Source organism: Monodelphis domestica, chromosome 2 (genome assembly GCF_027887165.1).
Source record: "Monodelphis domestica isolate mMonDom1 chromosome 2, mMonDom1.pri, whole genome shotgun sequence".
In the NCBI taxonomy this organism is placed as follows: Eukaryota; Metazoa; Chordata; class Mammalia; order Didelphimorphia; family Didelphidae; genus Monodelphis; species Monodelphis domestica.
The window spans coordinates 173,574,408-173,595,563 of NC_077228.1; the positions used below are offsets into that span (position 1 = coordinate 173,574,408).

At 41.2% G+C, this 21,156-nt stretch overlaps 1 protein-coding gene and 1 long non-coding RNA gene across 2 annotated transcripts; both read left to right on the top strand.

The window, feature by feature from the left end:
* The first annotated feature begins 1,012 nt into the window (after nt 1-1,012).
* LOC103100169 (protein S100-A8-like) lies at nt 1,013-2,583 on the top strand. Its single transcript, XM_007481922.3, has 3 exons — nt 1,013-1,094; nt 1,707-1,887; nt 2,246-2,583. The coding sequence occupies exons 2-3, from the start codon at nt 1,729-1,731 to the stop codon at nt 2,456-2,458; spliced, it is 372 nt and encodes a 123-aa protein (XP_007481984.2). The 5' UTR covers nt 1,013-1,094; nt 1,707-1,728; the 3' UTR covers nt 2,459-2,583.
* A 13,292-nt stretch (nt 2,584-15,875) lies between these two features.
* On the top strand, nt 15,876-20,130 carry LOC103100001 (uncharacterized). The gene is made up of 3 exons (XR_008915936.1): nt 15,876-16,014; nt 18,127-18,298; nt 19,854-20,130. It is a non-coding gene; the product is annotated as an uncharacterized LOC103100001 (long non-coding RNA).
* The last annotated feature ends 1,026 nt before the right edge of the window (nt 20,131-21,156 follow it).

Sequence of the window (21,156 nt, forward strand, 5' to 3'; positions counted from 1 at the left end):
ATCAACAAATAATTAAAAAGTGCTTTTTTAAAAAGAAAAAAAGGAATCTTGCTTTATTGTTCATAAGTTATGTGACCATGGTCAAATCTTTTGCCTTCAGTTTCTTTATCTGTAAAGTGAAATGGTTGGACTAGTGGACCTCAAAAAGTCCCTTCTAGTTCCAAATGTGATCATCAACCATTCAACTAACATTTATTAAAGATCTACTATGTGCCAGGCATATGCTGAGGATTCATATGCAAAAGTGAGACGTCCCTGCCCTCAAAGGAGTTTACACTCTAATGATCCTATGAACCTGTTAATATGTAGACTGGTAACCACAGAATTTAGCCTGATATAGTAGAAAAAGCAACAGAACATGGGTGCAGCTAGGTGGCACAGTGGATAGAGGATCAAATCTGGAGTCAGGAGGACCTCCCAACACTTCCTAGCTGGGTGACCCTAGGCAAGTCACTTAACCCCATTTGCTTTGCCCTTGCTCTTCTGTCTTAGAGGAGTTAGTAGGACAGAAGGTAAGGTTTAAAAAAATCAATAAAGTGATGTTCCTTAAAATTCCTCCCTTCAAAAATAAAACTATAACAAACTCTTTTGATTTATCAGGTGTAAAATTGGACTGGGTATCCTCTGTATCCCTTTTGTTTTTGAAATTTAATGATTTCCCAAGTCCCAGGATTCTAAAAGAAAGAGGGGGAATTTTGTCAGAACCCCCAGAGTTCTGATTTGAGTTCATGATGAACTGTAGGGAGCAGGAAAGGCATGGTTCCCTGGACCTAGACTTTAGGGTTGTTTGTGGATGCAAAAGGAATTGAGTGAAGTACTCAAAAAGCTTGGGGAAGATTCATCTAAGCCATCTCTCCAGTGTGGAAAGGACTACTGCCCTGGGGAATGTGGGAGTGTCTGTATGGGTGCCAGGAATAAAGTCTTTGGGAATATTAGGCAGAGTTGTTGCCCAATACTCTATTTCCTATTTCACACCCAGAGGACACAATGTCACAGATTTCGGGGTGTGACTCCAGAGACAAGTTCTATAAAAGGACTGTAGGTGGAACTGGCTACTTATTCATCCCATTCTTTCCTTCTGCAGCTTCTTCCAGGTAAGTCTGAGAAGGAGAGCACTTGGTTGGATCATGGATAACTACCTTGGGGTTACTCACAGGTGGCTTGTTCCTGGGTCATCTTGGGGAGATTATAGCTGGGAGACCTTCCAAATTCCAGTCTGATGCTAAACTTCTGGGCAGTCTACCTATGGTCATAAGGATAGGGTGGCTAGTGTGTCCAAGGCCATGGGTCCAAGAGAATGGGAAGAGTGAAAGCTCAAGATTTCCTTTGCCCTAAGATTTCTTTGAACTCTACACTGTTCAAATGCCCAATGAAAGCAGCTGGAAGTTTTCCTTATGATGGAGATCTAAAGGCTGAGGATGAGGATGAAGTGAAAGGAATGGGAGCTTGGTGTCAGGAAGGGAGACAGAGACTTTTAAGAGTTAGGTAGAGTCTATGATTCTCAGGGATAGAGCAGCCTCATATTCTTTGGTTTGTGTCCTGGTGGCAGAAGGGAGGAAGGGTCTTTTTGGGTAACCTTTGGAGTAGGAGAGGTAGTAAGGCCAAAGACCCAGAGGAAATCATTACCAGGCATGGAATGTATAGATGGGAAACACTGTTGTTCTTTTGATTTCATTCAGGAATTCCCTCTTTATTTTTCTTTCCAGGTCCTACCTGAGACACTGAGCCATGGCATCCACAAAATATACTGTTGCTGAGGAAAGTATCAATGAAATAATCAAAATCTTCCACAAATATTCCAGAAGGAACAAGGATAGAGATGCCTTAGAAAAGGAAGAGTTTGGAGGACTGTTGAAGAATGAGGCCCCTGCGTTCAGTAAATTTATGGTGAGTAGAAATCAAGGACATCTGCCCTCTCCATAAGGAACCTCCAGGGAACAGGACAGGCTCTAGGAAGTTAACACTAGCTTTCAAAATCCCAGTGGGGGATCATACTGTTAACTTTTGGGGTTTGGGTGAAAGAAAGAATGCCCTGAGCAGCCAATAGTGTATCCATAGGTAAATATTGCACTCCTCTCCCCACCCCTCATGATGGCTACAGGGAGGGAGGGGGACTCTCTTGACTGAGGGGCAATCATGGGCATGCCTATGGGCATATGTATGTTCATGGAAATGGGTTGAATCATTCACAGTGCAGATGATTTGTGCTCAAATAATGGGAAATCTTTGGGCTCTTCTTTTTCAGGAAAAGAATAATATCTCTCCGGATGCCTTGTTCAAGAAGGCTAATTTGGATAAGAACGAGAGTTTGGAGTTTCATGAATTTATGCTTGTGATCAGCATGATAGCCATAGAAATGCATGATGAATATCACAAAGTTCATGGCCCAGAAGGACCAAATGGCCCAGAAGGTCCTGGCCACCACAGCCATGACCACACACATCATCACCAGCATTGAGAGGGATTAGAGCCAGAACTAAAGCCAACCAGCCTTTGAAAAATCTAGAATGGAAAACCATTGGAGCACTCAGTCCCTGACTAATTTCTGGATACTGATGTAGAATCAATAAAAACCTCTCTTTTAAATGATCTAGTAGTCTTTGTCTTCTCTGTCCAGTGGCACTTATTCAGAAACTCCCAGGGTGATGGGAGGACAACTGGCTCCTAAAATTGAGATATGGTCTGAGAGCTTCCACTGTAGGAGACAAGGCTCTACCCTCAATGTTTTACTAGTCTGAGGCTGAAACACAGGGTGTTTATGTTATTTGGTCTTTTCATTTGTGTCCAACTCTTCATGACCCCATTTGGGGTTTTTGTGGCAAAGATACTGGAGGTTTGTTATTTCTTCTGTTCATTTTACAGATGAGGAAACTGAGGCAAATAGAGTTAAGTGACTTGCTAGGGTCTTATAGCTAGTAAATATCTGAGGTCAACTCCCCAACTCCAGGCCTGGTGCTCTATCGACTGCATCACCTAGCTATCCAAGGCTACATTTACTTAAAATACAAAGATTAATTTTGAAGATTGTTCCATACTTGGAGAACATAAAGATAATGAAAAAATCATTGCTGAGGTGGTTTTTGATAGAAACAGAGGCCTTTTCTCTATCTGCTCCCAAGGTATCACTATCTTGGATCATCACGTCATCTTCTCTTCCCTACAACATCCCCAATTCACTTTAGTTCCTCCTTCCCTCAAGGAACTTACAGTGTAATATCTCTCCTTTACTCAAGAAAGTTCAAGGATCCCTACTGGCTTTAGGATAAAATATAAACTTCTCTGTCTTTTAGAACCATTCACAATCTGATCCCAGCCTAGCATTTTAGCCTTATCATGCATTTATTCACCTTCCCACAGTCTATGTTCATAGTCCATGTTTCAGCCAAACTGGTCTGGCCATTCCTCATCCCTGGCTCATCATCTCCATGTCTTTTTACTAGTTATCTTCCAGGTCCAGAACACACTCCCTCCTCATCTTCACTTTGCAGGATCCCTTCCTTTCTAGGTGGTTAGGTGGTGTAGTGGATACACCATCAGCTCTGGAGACAGGAAAACTCATCTTCCTGGGTTCAAATCTGGCCTCAGACACTTACTAGTTGTGTGAACTTGGGCAATGCTTGTGCATTTCTATGGCAATAATCTATTGCTGGGGTTTGTTGTTGTTTTTTGCATAACAAAGTTCATAAACCAGTAGCATGCTTTACACTTTATTCTGTCTCACATAATTTCACTCCTTTAGATTATGAAAGCATATGTTTTATATACGACTTTTGCTGTTAATTAAGAAGCACAATGTTAATAAATGATGTGGCGATCGATAAAAAAAAGCAAAAAATCATTTGAGACCAATAGAATAAGAAAGAATCCTTCACCTTTCAGGCAATACCACCAGGCAAGGGAGGACCAAGGTATCAAACAGGGTTTTCTATATAATCTGAAAATCCCAAGTGCCTTTGAGGGGAGAAGGGGTGCTGCCTGGGTGAAATAGATAGAAAATTCATTATTTCTCAGAGGTCCAAGTGATGAATCATGATGTCCTTGGAAATTTCCAAAGGAATTCTGGGTTCATGGTCCATGGGGGTGGTGGCAGTGGTGGTGGTAGAATGGGGAGAGTAAAGAATGGCTCCTGTTATATTTTTATATGTACAGGACATTTCCACTGATAGAATATGGATTCTCTGAGAGCAAGGACCTTGGAAATCAAATGGAAATCAGGATTTAATTTAATGTTTTGTTAATTGTCTAGACTTAAGGAAATGATGGAGAACATATCAATAATGCAGATCACATTTAAAAGTATGTTTGTGAGCAAAATTGTTTATTCTTCCAGCTGACTGTTAAATATTTACCAGCACAGGGGGTAGCTGGGTGACTCAGTGGATTAAGTGCCAGGGCTGGAGATAAGACATTTGGGTCCAAATCTAGCCTCAGATACTGTACTTCCTAGCTATGTGACCCCAGGCAAATCACTTCCATTGTTTACCCTCTACTGCTCTTCTACTTTAAAATAAAAAGAATATTGATTCTAAGATGAAAAATAAGGATTACTAAAAAAATTATCAGCACCACTGCTTCAAGTCTTGCCTCTGATGTTTCTTGGCTTTGTAATCTGGACAAATCATCTAACTTCCCAGTACTCAGTGCAACCCTAAGGCTTTAAGATTCAGAAGATCTGCCTATTTATTCTAGCAGAGGGAGTTTTCTAATTGGAAAGTTTCCCAACACTAGCAGCTAGGTGGTACAGTAGACCACCTGGATTCAGGAAGATCTGAATTCAAATCCAGCCTCAGACACTAGCTGTATGACCATGGGCAAATCAAATAATGTCTGCCTCAATTCTTCATCTGTAAAATGAATTGGAGAAGGAAATGGTCAACTGCCCCAGTATATTGGCCAAGAAACTTCCAAATGAGTTCAGGAAGATTTGGAATGATTCAAGTGACCAAACCATAACTTTTGAGAAGAAAAGGAACAAGTGATGGGGTCTGGAAAGAGCTCATGTCAGAGAAGTAACCCCTAAACTTAGTCTTAAAGGGAGCTTGGATGCCCATTTGGTGGGGGATGACCTACAAAGCTAATGATTTCACCCTTTGAACCTTCAAGTCAGAGGAGGATGTATATAGCTGGCCTCAGGGAGAGTCTGGACAGCTGAGCTTGCCCTTATCTTGGTGGAACATTGATATCAGTCCTTCAATGCAGCCACCACTATACTCTATAAAGCTGACCACTGCCTTCTGTAATTTGTGGTACACCCAAGAGAAGTGTGTGGGATGAACCATTATTATCCTCCAGAAGAATAATGACATTTTCCATTTATAGGACTATAGGATTAGAAGCAGTCAAAGAGCACATCTAGTCCAATTCCCTCATTTCTAGATGAGGAAATAGAGACTTACATAGGGGCATAGTGCATAGAGTACTGGATCTGGAGTCAGGTATACCTGAGTTCAAATCCTACCTCAAATCCTACTAGCTTTGTGACCCTGAAAAAGTCCCTAACCTTCATATATCTTAGTTTTCTCATCTGTAAAATGGACATAATGATAGCACCTACCTCCCAGGGCTGTTGTGAAGATAACATGAGATGGTATTTGTAAAATGCTTTGCAAACCTTAAAGTACTATGTAAATATACACTATTATTATTATTAGAAGACTTGTCCAAGGTCACACAACTTTTAAGTAGCAGAGCTGGGATTTGAACCCAAGTCCTCTGATTCCAAAGGCAATGCTTGCTCTACTTATCCATACTACCTACTCAAGTTTTTTGTTTTCTAAAAGACTTGCATTTATTGTCTCATCATATCCTCACAGCATCTCGTGGGTGGGGATAACTGTCTCCTGTTAAACAGATGAGGAAACTAAGTTTTAGAGAGGGGAAATGTTGGGCTTGCTTGAGCTAGTTAATGTTGGGAGAGCTAAGGTACCACCTCCCCATCCAGCCTCATTGACACTGAGGCTGCTGTTCTTTCCATTCTAACAAGCTTCTTTTCCTTTATTAGCACCAATCTCCATATTGGATCCTGTCATGGATGGTATCAATTTTTTCAATTAACCCACTGAAATCTTGTCTTTGGTGTACCTCCTACTTTGCTTTCCATTTATGGGATCTTTGAGTACACTGGAGAGGCCATTATAGCAAGGATGGAGGCTAGGATCATTGAGAAGGAGGCCCAGTGTGAGCAGTCTCTGGACTCTGTGTGGAAGACCAGAAACAAGGTGGGCTCAGGGATGGAGTGGAAAGAAGAGTCTAGGAGAAGAGGCAGCTAGGTGGTTCATGGGATAGAGAGCCAGGCCCAAGATGGGAGGTTCATATCTGGCCTCAGATACTTCCTACCTATGTGACCCTGGGCAAGTCACTTAACCCCAATTTGCCTAGCCCTTACCATTCTTCTACCTTGGAACTAATACTTAGTCTTGATTCTAAGACAGAAGGTAAGGGTTTAAAAAAGCAAAAAGACTCCAGGAAAACTGCTTATTGAACAAGGATGGTAGCTCAGAAGCACGTACTTTGACATTAATGCTCATGGCTGACCATCTCTTACTCATAACTGGAAGTCCTTCCTAGACCTCCTTCACCTGTGAGAGTGCTTCCCATTTCTAAAGTTTCAGCTTCAATGAATTTCATTTCAATTTGATTTAATTCATTTCACCAAACATTTATTGACTAATGTATGTGCTATGCACTGTGGTAGTATCTGAGTTGATTCCAAATCCCCCAAATCCCCAAACCCCAACCCCTAAAACAGAACCTACCTTAGGGAGCTGGTATTCTTCTGGATCAGTTTTCTTTGATTATTTCAACACAAAGGGATCTTCTCTCCCTCTGATGACCTTCAATAGACCTTCTATTTCTAAAGTCATTTGGCTCTTAAAAAAGGATATCAATGTCTCTAAAAATAAAGGAGTCATTAAGGAATGAGAAAAAAGGTAACATAGGTCAAGGGCAGAGCAAGGCAAAGAGGTATTCCTCTCTTTAGTTTTGTCCTTGGCAAACATGATTGATCTTGTTCATTTTCATTGGGAATGCACTGAAACCAGAAGTTGTGCAAATGGATTTTCAGAAGTATCGTCATTTGGATCAAAAGATATTGGTTGAGGGGGCAGCTGGGTGGCTCAGCAGATTGAGAGCCAGGCCCAGAGATGGGAGGTCCTGGGTTTAAATCTGACCTCAGATCAGACACTTCCTAGCTGTGTGACCCTGGACAAGTCACTTAACCCCCATTGCCTAGCCCTTACCACTCTTCTGCCTTAGAACCAATAAATATTCTAAAACAGAAGATGGGGGTTAAAAAAAAAGAGAGAGAATGGAGAATAAAGAGTCTCTGTCCCAAAAGGGTTTTCAAATGAGTTGTTTGCTGACTTGAAAAATGAGTGTTTTTTTTTCTGGGAACTGGCTTTGGTAGTTAATTTCTCTCAGTCAAGAAGTTTGGCCAATATCTGTAAAATGGGCTTACTTACAGCTGGCACTATCAATCAAATAATCAACATTTATCAAGCATCTACTCCATGCTAGCTACTGGAAATAAGAAAAAAGACAAAAGATATCCTTGTCCTCAAGGAGCTTACTACAGTCTAGTAGGGAGACAACTTGCAAACAAATGTATACAAAGCAAGCTATATATAGGAAAAATCAGAAAGAAGGTATTAGAATTAAGAGGATTTGGAGAAAGTTTCCAGGAGAAGGTGAGAATTTCCTTGGAACTCAAAGGAAGCCAGGGAAGCCAGAAGGTAAAGATGAAGAGGAAAACATTCCAGGCTTAGGGGACAGCTAGAGAAAATGCCTAGAGCCAAGAGAGGGAGTGTTTTATTCTTGGAACATTCAGGAAACCAGTATCACTGAAGTAAAGACTATTTGTTAGGAACTAAGATAGAAGACTGACAAGGTAGGAAAGATTGAGATAATAAAGGCAGTGAAACCTTTATTAGGTAAGTGAAGGACCAGGTAAGTGGGGAAGGTATAAGATTAGAAGGCCAAGTTTAGGCAGCTATAGGTGGTACAGAAGATAGAACACCAGACCTAGGGTCAGGAAGACTCATTTTCCTGAGTTCAAATCTGACCTCAGACACTTTCTAATTGTGATACCATGGGCAAGTCATTTAAGGTTATTTGCCTCAGTTTCCTCATCTGTAAAATGATCTGGAGATTGAAATGACAAACCATTCCAGTATCTTTGCCAAGGAAACCTTAAATGGAGTCATGAAGAGTAGGACATGACTAAAGAGCAACAACATACTAGCTGAGTGACCTTGGACAAATCACTTGATCAAGCAGCTTGGTGGCACCTAGATAGAGCTCCAGGTCTTGAGTTGGGAAGACCTCACCTCAAATATGGCCTTAGGCACTTTCTAGGTCTTTGACCCTGGGTAAATCATTAATCCCAATGACCTCATTTGCCTAGCCTTCGCCCTTCTGTTTTAGAGTTGTTACCAAGACAGATAGGAATTAAAAAAAAAAAAAGTGGGCATGTTTGAGAAGACTTAATCCTACCCTCCTTTCCTAGTTTAGTTCTGACCCCAAATTAATCCTTCTTTTTCTTCCTCTTCCTATCCTGATGGGAGGGGACCAGTATAGGAGGAGTTACTTGTCTATCACTGGCACAATGAGTTTTGTTGATTTGTAGAATTTAGGGTAAATTTAGAGGTCAAAGATACTGCCAGACTTTCAGGCACACCCTGGGAAGGAGAAAAGTCAATTCTTTAGAGAGCTACCCATCCTATTCTGCTGTCCTCATTGCTGGATCCAAGTTTCTTAGCATATTCCAGGGTAGCTTTGACTCCAGGGCCAGGAATCTCATCCACAATCTTCTTTCAAAGAATTAGAGTTCCCAGAAGTTATTGCATTTCCCTTCCCTGACCCTGGCAGAGAGAACCTTCACCCAACTCACTTGGAAAAGAATCCTCTTTGATTCCACTTGAAACTCCATAGAAATGGACTTTGGGTTTTCCCAGACATGCTGCAAGGGAGAATTACTTTGACTCTTTTCTCCCTTAACTTTCTCTTTTTCATCCTCCCCATTACAGGTATAGCCCTATCCTAGGCCATAGTAAGTATACAGAAGAAAGAGAGAACACAATGGAAGTGTGACTCACATACAAGGAATTGTCTTTCTTGCCAAGTTTGGGCTGATCTGTGCTGCCACCACTCAGAGATAGGTTCAGGGACTTCCTTTGGTTTGCCTTTGATTTTCATTCTTTGTCTTGAGGGCAGAAGTGCTGAACTCCACAGTAACTCTCTATAGTAACTCCATAGAGAGCCCTCCAGTCCTCTCTTGCCTTTGGAAGTCACTGGATTTCAGGTCTATGACAAAACATGAAGAAGCTTAGGAAACAAGCACTTATTAAGAGCTTACTATGTGCTAGGCACTGCTCTAAGTGCTTTATAAGGGTTATCTTATTTGGATACAAAGGAAGATATGGCAAAATTCTGTTTTCTCTTCCAAGGAGAATGATCTTCAGATATGAAGGGAACTCATAGGCTGTTGTTTACCCAAGATCAATGAGGAAGTAGAGTAAGAACACAACAGACCACCCTTGATGAGTTCAAGCATGGCTAAAGAGTTCACCACCGAGTGGCCATTCTATTACTGGTTAGCCTTTCCTGGCCCAGCTAGACTGGCCCGTACTTGAAGCCTTTTCAGAATGAGAGAACCTGATGCAGTCAGTAGATATGCTGCATTACTTCTAGGACACAATGAGAAATTGTAGCAGTAGAACTAGATGAGCTATTTAGAGCCAGTATAGGGTAGTGAATAAAGAGCTGGCCTAGGTCTTAGGAAGATCTCAGATCAAGTCCTGGTCCTAATACTTCCTGGCTATGTGACCCTGGGCAAGTCATTTAACCTCAGTGCCACAGGTGTACTCATACTTCTCTGTTAGCAGAATTTAACTCATTTTATTCTGTTGGCTTTGGGCAGTATTAAGAAGGATTTCTCTTCCTTGGATTTACTTGAAAGCCTTCAATACTCTTGCAGTGACTCTAGCTCCTTCTTGGGGCTTTGACCTTCTCTTGATTTCTCATATTCTGCCTTCTCTAGCCTTTAGCTATCCACCACCCTTCCTTGTCAGTCTACTTTTCATAGATCCAGGCATACACATGTAAAGAAAACAACCCCTTGACCACAGGCATGAGAATGTAGGATTATGGGATTTAACATTTCGAAAGGACCCTTCTAGATTATCTTGTTCAACTCCATTATTGCACAAATGAAGGAAGTGATGGTCAAGGAGATACAATGGTGGAGATTATACAAATATTATGTAGCAGGACTAGGAATTCCAACCAGTGGTATACAGGTAAATGTTTAACAACTGGCTCTTAGTATGCACAATACACTTTTAGGTTTAATCTGCATTATTAAGATTTTCTTCTTTACTTCCTTTTTGTTGTTCAATCATTTCAGTTGTGTCTGACTCTTCATGACCCCAAATGGGGTTTTCTTTGTTTTTTTTTTAATTGTTAAGGGATTCCTTTAATTTACATTTCCTCATATACTTAAAATGTATTTCACAAAAAAAGAAAAATTTCCTATATACACATGTTGCATAAAACAAGGTGCCTTTCCCATTGTTTTTTTTAAATTTTATTTAATTGATTAATTTAGAATATTTTTCCATGGTTACAAGATTCATGTTCTTTCTCTCCCCTTCCCCCCTCCCCACCATAACCAATTCATAATTCCACTGGGTTTTACATGTGTCATCGATCAAGACCTATTTCCATATTATTGATAATTGCACTAGGATGATCATTTAGAGTCTACATGCTCCATTTGGGGTTTTCTTGGCAAAGATACTGGAATGGCTTGCCATTTCCTTCTCCTGCTCATTTTATAGATGAAGAAACTTAAGCTAATGGGGTTAAATGACTTGCCCAGGGTCACACAGCTAGTAAGTATGGGAGGCTAGATTTGACATCAGGTCTTCCTGACTCTAGGTCCACTGCTTTATCCACTGAGCCACCTAGTGGTCCACATTGCTTTCTTAAGTCTAGACAATCAACAGAACAATAAATTAAATCTTAATTTGTAGCATTGAGGATTTCTGAGGTATAAATGCTCACACTGAAAATTTAATATTATGAAAAAAATTTTTAAACATTTGTCTCCCTCTAGCCTAAAGGAGGAGCTGGCCCCACCATACCCCTGAATTCACCCAAGATCATTTTGACTTTACATTCAGAGCTCTTTCCATTACACTGAGGTTGGATCTTAGAACTATAGAGGTTTAGGGGTAGAAAGGTCTGCTAGGCCATCTCTGAATTCCAACTGACACTCACTAGCTTGTGTGATCCTGGGATCACAAGGTGGGTCTTTAAGCCTCGGTTTTCTCATCTGTAAAATCAAAATAACAATACCTACTATATGGATGAAAGAAGAACCCGAGATTCAGGTGATCACTTGCCCAAAACCACACAGCTTGTGGTAGTGCCTGGGATAAGGGTACAGATGATGTTCATTGAATAGATGCTGAACATGGTGGAAAGAGCATTGCTTTGGGACTCAGAAACCCTGGGATAGCATCCTTGTATGCTATTAACTGGCTAGGGGACATTAATCAGATTATATTGTTTCCCTAAGCCTCATGTTCTTGAGTAAGAAGTTTGGTTAAGAAAAAACTCCCACGAACGTCAGTTGTGTGACTGAGTAGATAGAGAGCCAGGAGGACCTCGATTAAAATTTGGTCTCAGACACTTTCTAGACGTGTGACCCTGGGCAAGTCACTTAACCCCAACTATCTAGTCCTTACCACTCTTCTGCTTTGGAACCTACACTTAAGAATCAATTTTAAGACAGAAGGTGAAAGTTTAAAAAAAAAGAAAAATAAACTTCTCAGGGTTGCTTGTAGCCCCCAAATTCTGGATTTGTGGTTCCATTGACTTAGAGGTGATGAGGTAGCCCATTGGATAGAGCTTTGGGTCTGGAGTCAGTTACTAGCTAGGTCAAGTCATAGTAGACACTTAATAAATGGTTATTGATTGACCTACTTAACTTCTGCCTGCTGAAATTTCTCCATCGTATTCATGAATGAATACAAGTGAATTTGGTTAGACATCAGAAAATGCCAAGATCATCCACTATATCCCAGGCCATCACCAGTCATCTTGGCTTTTGCCTTGCTACTGGACTTCAATGACTGGAAAGGAGAGCAAGGCTAACAACTCTGTGCAATTCTATTTCACTTAATCCAACCCTGTGATATCATTGGTCCTCTTTGAAAACAAAGGATAAACAAGAAGATTTTAGTGGTGGGTTAGGGCACCATATAGAAAGCCTTGAACGCCAGGTTTATGAGCTTGAATTTTAATCGTGATGATGATGATAATAATAACTGACATGCAACATTTTAAAGTTTTATTTTATTGCATTCAACAAATGGACAAGATATTGTTGTATATGCTGTGGTTTGGAAGAAAAAAAACCTCAGACAATTCCTGAATTCAACTACATTATATTCATTATCCCATTTCAGCCTTGTGTCATTTCTTTGAGGAAAATACTGCCTGCAATATTTTTACACCCATTTTTTTAAACCCTTACCTTTCATTTTGGAATTAATACTATGTATTGGTTCTAAGGCAGAAGAGTGGTAAGGGCTAGGCAATGGGGGCTAAGTGATTTGCCTAGGGTCACACAGCTGGGAAGGGTCTGAGTCCAAATTTGAATCCAGGACCTCCCACCTATGGGCCTGGCTTTTGATCCACTGAGCCACCCAGCTGCCCCCTATACCCACTTTTACAGCCGGAGAAACCAAGGCACAGAGAACTTAAGGGACTTGCTGGAGGTACCCAGGTAGTAGCATCAGAGGTGAGCTTTGAACCCTGTTCCTTTGACTCTAAACTCATTGAAATTCCCACTGTAACACTATAGTTTCTGGATATGGAGCCCCTAGAGTTTTTTGGAAAACGAGTATACCATGGTTGGATCCATACATTAGGAAGATTATTCTGATAATTAGTACAGAATGGTTAGGAGAATGTGATAAGAGGAGTAAAGGGAGGTAGAGAGAAAAGTGGCAAAACGTTCTTGTAAAAGTTCAGGAAGGTGATGATGAGATGGCAGGAGTGGCAGGGACCAGAGGTGCTGGGATGGATGAGTGGGCAATGGATAAAGGGAAGAGAGAGGGAAGGTGAGGGAGCAGTCAAGAATGATTTAAGGTTTGAAACTCGGGTGACCAGGGGAAGAGTGGTACTATGGGCAGAGACCAAGAGGTGAAGAGAGGATAGTTGGTTTGGGTGATCCTGATGAGGCCGGTGACTACATCTGTTTGTTGCCACATCTGTCGATGCAGGATAGCAATAACATTTTGAGAGCAAGGTGGCCCTTGGTGTTATAACTGGGGCTCTTGTTATTCCTTCTTGGGGAGCAGGAGGAGGAAACATACAGTGAGTCAAGGAGGTAAAGCCCAGAGTTTCTGCTGAGACCTGCCTCACACCAGGAACCTCAGCTTGGGTCTCCCCCTACAGTTGCAGCATCTACTCTAACCTCCTTCCTTCCCGATTCTTCTAGCAGGTTTGGGCACATTAGTAACTGCTGGAATGCTGCTTTGTCTGAAATATGCAAAGTTTGTCTACAAATTGAGGAAGGATGTAGTGGACCCCAAGGCAAAATCTCTATCACCCCCTTCCTTTTTCCTCTTTAGCCACCTTTTACCAATAATTAGGATGGTAATAATAAGAGCATTTATATGTTCAGTCACTTTTCAGTCATAGATGTCTGACTCTTCATGACCCCATTTGGGGATTTTGTGGCAATGATACTAGAGTGGTTGGCCATTTTCTTCTCTAGCTCATTTTACAGACAAGGAAACTGAGGCAAACAGGCTTCAGTGACTTGCCCAGGATTACAGTTTGTAAATGTCTGAGGTCAGACTTGAACTCAGGAAGATGAGTCATCCTGACTTCAGGTCTGTACTCTCTCCACTGTGCCCCCTAGAGGTCCAGCATCTACATAGCACTTTATGAACATCTCATTTATCCTCACAACATCAATCCTGGGAGGTAGAAGCTATTATTTTTAAAAAATCCTTACTTTCTGTATTAAAATCAATACTGTATTGGTTCCAAGGCAGAAGAGCAGTAAAGGTAGGAATTGGGGGTTAAGTGACTTACTCAAGATCACAAAGTTAGGAAATATCTCAGTCCAGATTTGAACCCAGGACCTCCTATCTCTGAGCTTGGCTTTCAATCCACTGAGCCATCTTGTAGTCCCTCTACAATAGTATTTATAAAGTGATGGCTATGTTTTTGTTTCTATTTGTCTAGCAGAGATAAAAACTTCACTAATATCTAGTGCTAAATCTATGCGTCCATAGTCTTTAATAACATTTATTTTATCTGAGATCTAGGCAAATGTGACATCTTCCATTGCAGTTCCAGTTCAGCAGGAATGTATTGAGTGCCTACTATGTTGCTGTGCAATGGAGTATAACTGGCACAGTGGATAGAGGGCTGAGCTTGAAATCAGGGAAGAATCATCTTTCTGAGTTCAAATGTGACCTCAGACAATTACTAGCTGCGTGGTGTGATCCTGGGCAAGTCACTTAAGCCTACTTGCCTCAGTTTCCTCATCTGTAAAATTGTCTGGAGAAGAAAATGGCCAACCATTCCAGTATCTCTGCCAAGAAAATCCTAAATGGGGTCACAAAGTGTCAAGCATAATTGATACAACTGAACAACAAAAAGCATTTATATAATGTTTTAAGGTTTGCAAAGTGCTTTACAAATATTCTCCCAGGTAAGAGAAGGATGATAGAATCATTTCTGCCCTAAGTGAATTTAAAATTTATTGGGAGGGGGAAGAAATATGTACTTTTACAAGTATAAATATTTTTTAATTTACAAGTATATATATTTACATTATATTATATATATTTATAAGTATAAATAATATCTAATGTAAAATATACTGTACAAGCACAGGAGAGGTTGAGCTGGGAAGTATGAAATTTGAGGAGTTGTGGTTAGCAGTAAGTGGTATGTGATGAGGAAGAGAAGGAAAATCAGGGAATGCTTCATGAAGAAAGGGAAGGATGTTAACTGATAGAGTGCAGGAGAGGGCTTCATTCAAAGGCTGGGGAGCTGGGGGGAACAACCCAGCTCTAGAGGTAGGGGACCCATGATGCCATAGAAAGCATGCTGGATGGAGTCAGATGTCTAGAGTTAAAATATGGCTCTGATATTTACCCTAAGTGACCTTGAACTAATAAGGGATTTGGACTAAATGACCTCTAAAGTCTCTCTCAGCTTTAAATCCTGTTACACATAGTAGACATTTAATAACTGCTTACTGACTGACCCTGTGATAGATAAGAGCCTATAATGAGATAAATCAGATTGGCTGCAACCTTGACTTTGAGAAGGGAGGGAATTCAGAATCATTGAATGTTAGTGATGGAAACTACTTTAAAGATCATCTGTCTTTACCCTCTTATTTTACAGCTAAGGAAACTGAGGCTTAGAAAAAGCAAAGGGCTTATTTAAGGTCACACAATTGATTTGAGCTAAAGTAGTTTTTAGGTAGATTCTGGGGAGTTGAAATGAAAAAACAAAACAAAGCAACAAAACCAGGCAGGGTTAAGGGGATTCTTTGCCCCCTTCTGTGGACCCTCTGCTCTAGAATTTCCAGATATACCTGGGACATAAGCCCTGGGGATGTGGAGAGACAAGGAGAAGAGGACACATTTCCCATTTCCAGCTCCTCTGATGTTGCAACTCAGCCTCTTTAATGGTTTCCCAATTCTCTACCCTCTGGCCTCTTTGGGGAAAATCAGAAAAATACGGAACAAGTGAATCCCATCAGGGCACAGCCCAGGTAGATAAGCCTGTTCTATGGACAAGGTCTGGGTGTGTCTCTCCTACTGCAAATGGTAGCAGCCTGAGAAGCCAAGAATTGCAACAGTCCCGCTTGACATCTGGTGATGGCCCAGTTCTGAGGGGTATAAAAGGAACAGTCCTCTGCTGGGGTTCCACATAGCTCTTATCCTCCTTCTGGGATTCCTCTTCAGTCTCTGTCTGGTAAGTCCATTCATTGCCACTCTATTTCTTCCTGTAGGTTCCAGGTTCCATGTTCCAGCCCAATCTTCTTTGACAATAGGTTTGGCCAATGGAGAATAGATGGTGAGGAAACCCAGTTCTGTCACTAACTTGCTACCATCCACTTGGCAAAACCCAAGTGAGGAGGTACCCATGACTAGAACCCTAGAATCCCTTTCTTTTTTTTCTTTTCTTTTCTTAAAAAAAATACCCAACTCTTTACTTTGTTTTAGAATTGATACTGTGCATTGGTTCCAAGGCAGAAGACCAGTAAGGGTTAGGAAATTGGGATTAAGTGACTTGCCCAGGGTCACACAGCTAGGAAGTATCTGATTTGTACAGATATGAACCCAGGACTTCCCATCTCCAGTCCTGGCTCTCTATCCACTGAGTCCTCTAGCTGCCCCTCATTGGAGGTCTTTTAAATGAGATCTGGGCAATCCACTTAATGGGTATATTGTAGCAAGAGGCGATCAGGACACGACTGACACCACTCAACAGTAACAATAAAAGAGAGGATTCTGTGCACTGGGCTGGATGGCCTTCCGACTCTGTGAGTCTGTGCCAGTGTGTAGCTGGAAAGGCATGCTGGTGTGGATGATCCAATGTGCTAGATAATTGAAAGATAAACTACCATCCCCCCTCCTTCAATGAAAAAAGAAAGCAGCGTCCTTTTACCTGAGAGGAAAATGATTAACTATCCCTCTCTGAGGGAAATTGTAATTGCAGCTTTTGGGCCATGTGGTTCTGTCTTTCTACAGGACTTTAGCTCAGAAAGATCTATATACTTACATGCTAAGGTAGATATGCCAACCTGGGGATTCCCAGCACATTTTAAATGGCTGTTATTGAGGGGAGTAATGACAGAATATTGTCACTGCTTTGATTGTGAGTAGATTCCTGACCAGTCCTAGGATTTGGATGTCTTCTTGCTTTCAGACCTCTGGGAAAGGTCCAGTTGCTGAGACTCAGCCAGACTTATGGCTGTCTCCCAGTTCTAGTCCTGCCGGAAACCCCACTCCTAAACTGTTTCTAGGGTAGTGGTCCCATTTATTCAATGGGTGGGAGAGTGTAAGACCTGGCCCAGAGACATAGATTATTGACTTAGAGCTAGAGGGGACACTAGAGGCCATTTAGTTTATCCCCTTCATTCTACAGATGAGGAAACTGAGGCCCAAAGAAGTTAAGGGATTTACATAAGGTCACTCATGTAGTAAGGAGCAAAGTTGAGAACTGATCCCATGACTTTAGTCTCCAAATCCTTTGGATCATGATTAGAGATAGGGAGAAGAGAAGTGTACAAGAAAGAAGTCCAAGGAGATTCCTGGTGTTAGGGCTAGACTGAATCCTCTGATTTGTAGGCTCTTCTCAGAGTCCCCAGTATCATAGATAATAGCAGGTCAACAGATCAGCAATCTACAGGTTTGATCCCCAGGGTCATTTTCCTCTGCCATCTGCCCAAAAGGCACTTTCTGAGCTTCTAGATGACAGTGGGACTACTGTATTTTGAAGTTCTCCCTGCCTGATTATATGCAGTCCTTTATATGTCTTCCAACTCCCCAATAATTCTTTTAATAGCCCTTCCTTCCCTCAAACTCCCACAACTCCTTCCTCCCTCCCTCCCTCCCTCTCTCTCTCTCTCTCTCTCTCTCTCTCTCTCTCTCTCTCTCTCTCTCTCTCTCTCTCTCTCTCTCTCTCTCTCTCTCTCTCTCTCTTATCCCCACCCAACAAACTCTCTTCTACCTCTCACAGCTCTCTTATTCTCTCACTGTGATCCCATAGGACCTCACTCCTATCGCTCCTTAATTCCCTCATTTCTCCACAGTCTCTGTCAGAGACCTCATAGTCTTTCTTCCCAGCAATCTCTCATCTCAACCCTCTCCTTCTCTCTTGCTTCATAATCCCACTCACAGTCAGGTGGTTGAGGAGACAGTGGGCTTATTTGGAGCGAGAATCTCTTTTCAGGTTCAGTTTCCTCATCTGAAAAATGAGAGGGTTGGACTAGATAAGTAGCTCTAAGTCTAAATGTTATGAATTCCAAGTCCTTTCTCTCTTAGGAAACAAGCCCTATTGTTTTTCTTTTTTTTTTCCTAGATTGTCTTTTTCTGAACCAAAGATGGTGGCTACCAAGCTAGAAGAGGACATAGTTAAACTAATAGAGATCTTTCACAAATACAGCATAAATAAGGAGGGCTGGGATGAACTGAACTTGAAAGAATTGACCCAGATCATTAAGAATGAGTATCCTGTTTTCATTTTAACCTGTGTAAGTGAGGGCATTATATTAAGGGGATAAAGGGGTTGTCTTCTCCAAGTAACATTCTCTTCTCATGTGGGGAATCTGAAACAAAAGTGTTTTATGTTATATTTATTATTATTTTGTACATATATGTCCCATAGAATCCCAGTTGGAGATAAGTACCCTCATTCCTTCTGGAGGTCAGTGGCTAAATCTAGGGAAAGGGACTTTGGGAAGGGACTATTCTGAAGTAGCTCTCAAAGACCCATTTCCATCTCTAAATCTAGGTATCATAAGGGGAAAAATTATACCTGTTGATTATTTTTGGTTATACAACTCCTCAAACCTTAAAATATCAAAAATAATTCAGATATTTCTTGCATTTTTTCACAATATTATTATTGTTATCTTTTTTTAAACCCTTACCTTCCACCTTAGAATAAGGCAGTTGAGTGGTAAGGGCTAGGCAATGGGAGTAAAATGACTTGGCCAGAGTCACACAGCTAGGTAGAAGCCAGAATTGAACCCAAGACCTCCTGTCTCTAGGCCTGATTCTCAATTTACTGAGCCACCTAGCTGCCCTTTCACAACAATATTATGAGGAAGATGATCCAAATAGTATCACATACATTTTAATGATAAAGATACCGAGATGTAGAAAGAGGTTACCTAATTTATCTAGATTAACACTAGATTAATGTCCAGTGTCCAACCTAAGTGTCAGTGTCTGAATTCAAATCCAGATGTTGACTCCAAGATTGTTTTTTTGGTCCTCTCTATCAGGACACCATCCATGCAGATATTGTATCCCCCTACTTAATATTCCTTTATGGGAACTCAGAAGAGCATCTAGTCCAACTACCAAGACTAATTAGATGCTTAATTAATGGAGATGGTTTACACATGTTGAATAGTCCAAGTCAAGTTCCCATATTCCTCAAACTCCTCTTTTCAGAGGCTCCAGTAGCAGAAAGGACTCTGAGCTAGTCTTCATCTTGACCCTGTTTAGTACCTGAGTGCTCTTTGTCAAGAAAAAAAAGGCATAAAAAATCTCATTTGCTCAAAATATGTCCTCCCACTGTCCTGTTGTTAGGGTCTGCCAATCATTCTTTTGAGTTCAGAATATATATCTGTCTAAAATCCCTGCTAAAATGCAGAAATGAGCAAATGTAGCCTTAAGTACTGACAAGCACAAACTAGTTTATAAGATTAACCCATGTGGGGCAGCTGGGTGGCTCAGTGTATTGAGAGTTGGGCCTAGAGATGTGAAGTTCTGGGTTGAAATTTGATTTCAGACATTTCCTAGCTGTGTGACCCTGGGCAAGTCACTTGACCCCCATTGCCCAGCCCTTACCACACTTCTGCCTTGGAACCAATACACAGTATTGATTCTAAAACAGAAAGTAAGGGTTAAAAAAAAAAGAATGACTAATAGTCTGGGTCTGAGGGAGAGGGGGAGAAGACATATCAGTTTGGGAAGGTCTTTCAATTTGGGGGATTGAGAAAAGGCTAGAAGTGTTAGGTATGGAGAGGATGTAGTTTCTAGCTGAGCTTCACTTAGTTTGTCATCTTCTTTCTCTAGAGCTCAGGTGATCCGGATGGTTACATTAAAAAGTATTTTGATGAGAATAAGAATGCAAACAATGAAGTCAACTTTAATGCTTATATGAAAATCATGGGCAAAATAGCCAACATCTACCACAAACGGAGCCATCATGATGAGACCTGTGATGATAGGAAATGAACACTACTGGATCATGGTGACGAGATCCATGGATAGAAGGGATAAGACTAGCCCATCCTAAAACAAGGAGTTCCTGAGAATTTGAATCAATAAATCATCTCCTTTACCTTATATTATGGTACCTGTGTTTTTTTCCCCCTACCTTGACTCAGAACTTTATTTTTATAGGACAGTCAACTTTCAACTTTTAGTCATCTGATTTAGAGATTCTATTTCAATTAAATGTTGTCTCGTTCATGTGGGTTCTCCCTCCACTCTTAAAAACCCACAGCCCATGCCCTCTTTCACTTCCTGAATGATTCTTGCTCATATCTTCTATGCAACCTAATAAATATATGAATATGGAAGAAAGGTGCTGTCCTATAGGTCAAAATCTGGTCAAAGGTTTTGGATGAATTCAGAGTTGTATACCTGAGTTAGACCCTGGGTGGTGCTTTGCTCAGGTTGCTTTCGACCAAATTTTTATTTATTTTCTTAAACCTTCTGTCTTAGAATTGATGCTAAGTATCAATTTCAAAGCAGGAGAGCCACGAGGGTTAGGCAATTAGGGCTGAATGACTTGCCCCAGAGTGACATAACTAGTCAACTAACTTTTTAACATGCTGTAATATCTTGAGGCTAACCGACAGGTCTCAAGCCCATAGGTGGGTTAGGGGAATGGCTACCCCAAACATGTGAAATCTTTCCCTAGCAGAGGGGGCAGATGAGAAAAATTTGTGCCACAGCCAAGATGGTGGTGGAAGCAGGTGCTTTGGAAATTGGTCAGACATCAAAGACACCGAGGCTATATCCACTTGCATCCCGGCCATCACCAGTTGTTCTGGCTTCTGTCTTGTCACTCTGGAAGTGAGGCTGAGGACTGTGCAACCCTGCATCACTTAAATCCAATTCTTGTGCAAGTCAAGATATCACCCATGACATTATCTATCCCCTCTGAAAATGGACAACATGCTGTAATAGCTCCTTTGGCCACTGGAGAGCACTCTGACTCGTGCCTGCAAAGCTCTACCAGCGATGTGCCTCATTTTATGTTGACTCCGAAGCTGTTTCACTCTTGGCATCTAGGGATTGAAATGAAATATTAAATTATTGAAATCAGTGCAGTTGCCTGGCTTCACCTTCACCAATTTCAATAGTTCAG